The sequence below is a fragment of the Leopardus geoffroyi genome, chromosome C2 (assembly GCF_018350155.1).
Source record: "Leopardus geoffroyi isolate Oge1 chromosome C2, O.geoffroyi_Oge1_pat1.0, whole genome shotgun sequence".
Taxonomy (NCBI): domain Eukaryota; kingdom Metazoa; phylum Chordata; class Mammalia; order Carnivora; family Felidae; genus Leopardus; species Leopardus geoffroyi.
In genome coordinates this window covers 14,141,110-14,142,865 of record NC_059333.1, presented here as the reverse complement: position 1 = coordinate 14,142,865, position 1,756 = coordinate 14,141,110, and the positions used below count along the sequence as shown (strand labels likewise).

General features: G+C 42.3%; 1 protein-coding gene across 1 annotated transcript; it reads right to left on the bottom strand.

Annotated features, from left to right (window-relative positions):
* Positions 1 to 724: 724 nt before the first annotated feature.
* Positions 725 to 1,468, bottom strand: LOC123576012 (keratin-associated protein 7-1). The gene has a single exon (XM_045437047.1). It carries the CDS (start codon positions 1,386 to 1,388, stop codon positions 1,125 to 1,127), a length of 264 nt encoding a protein of 87 aa, XP_045293003.1. The 5' UTR covers positions 1,389 to 1,468; the 3' UTR covers positions 725 to 1,124.
* Between the last annotated feature and the right edge of the window lie 288 nt (positions 1,469 to 1,756).

Here is a 1,756-nt window from a genome sequence, read left to right as displayed (position 1 = left end):
GACAAGGATTATGTTTTATTTATCTGTATGTTTCCAAATCTTAGAAGAATCTTCGGTGTTGTGTCTACTTGGTGAGTGTCTGCTGAGTGAGTATCTCTTGAAAACAGGCAGCTTCTCAAGCTGGTCTCTATCTTAGTTGTTTGTTACAGCCCCCAAATTCTTAACACAGTGGCCAGAGCCCAGTAATATTTCACACACACATGAATGAACTTTATATTGGATTATATTATATATTTTTTATATTTACATATATATATAATATTTTATTTTATATATTTATTTTAAAATTTATATATTTATTTCATATTTATTTTATATGTTTATTTTAAAAACTGAAACCATGGGGCACCTGGGTGGCTCAGTCGGTTAAGCATCCAGCTTCAGCTCAGGTCATGATCTCACGGTTCCTGGGTTCGAGCCCCACTGTAGGCTCTGGGCCGAGAGCTCAGAGCCTACAGCCGGCTTCGGATTCTGTGTCTCCCTTTCTCTGTCCCTCCCTTGCTCGTGCTCTGTCTCTCTATCTCAAAAATGAATAAACATTTTAAAAAATTAAAAATTGGAATCTCAACATAAAGGGGGAAAAAATGATTAGGCATCACCCTCTCCTGGAATGCAGTCTTAAGTCCAAATAAGATTTGGTTAAAGTCAACCATCATAAGTAGAAACTGGCTAATGAATTCAAAAGCATAAAAGCAGAGTAAAATAAATAACTGGAACACAAATATTTGTGCTGAATGAAATAGATTTATTGAGAGACTGACAGCAAAACCCCTTCCTACCCACACCCTATTGTAATACATTGATGTTGATGTAGAATTTAACAGTACATGAGCAAAGTAACTAAAAGAGACAAACGACTTGCTTCACTGCTGAAAGTCAGGTATGTCAGAGAAATACATCTTGCTTTCTTTGGCTGTAAGGTGAGAATCAGTTCAGCATCTGATGTCTGGTTGCCTTGTTCAGCATCATCAAAGACCAGGGCCTCAGTAAGAAAGCAGCAAGGTGGAAGAGATATCTCCCAAGCACATCTGGAGGCAAGAAGACAGCCGTCCGTTGCTCTTCAGGTTGTTTCGCACACAGAGAAGCGATGGAGAGTTCTACAGTTGTCTGGAGCCATTGGTCCATCAGTACGTGCTGTAGCCGAAGCCAGAATTAGAGCCCCATGGCCTGCAGCAGCTGCCACCGTAGCAACAGCCCCTGTTGTACATGTTGCTACCGCCAAAGCTATAGCCCAGGGAGCCGTAGCCATTGCATCCATAACCATAGTTCAGGGGAGAGCCCAGGGGCACGACGCAGTTCAGGGGGGTGGCTCTGAAGGTCCTGTGGAAGTTGGTTCCATAGCAAGGATAGCCTGGGAAGTAGCTTCCACAGCAGAAGAAACGAGTCATGGTGGCAGGAGTTGAGGAGAAATAGGGTGGATTGTGAGGAGCAAGTTGCCCAAGTGTGAATGCAGGTCTCCTCTTGCAGAGGGCTTTTTATACCTCCAGCTGGTGGGCATGACACAGTTGTCTAAACATCTTCCCATTAATTTGCATAAATAATTCTCTTACTTGGCAATAAAATGCCCATAAAGGAACCCACAGACTCACTGCCCATGTTTTTGTTGGCTTTTCTATTTGCAAAGGAATGTGTTGTAGCTTCAAAGCCAGGGCCGTCCTTGACACACAACTGAATTCTTTTCATCAGTGTCCCGCAGTTTAACCACCATTTTGATTGCATCATGTGAGACTCTTTAAATCCTGATTATAAACTCCTC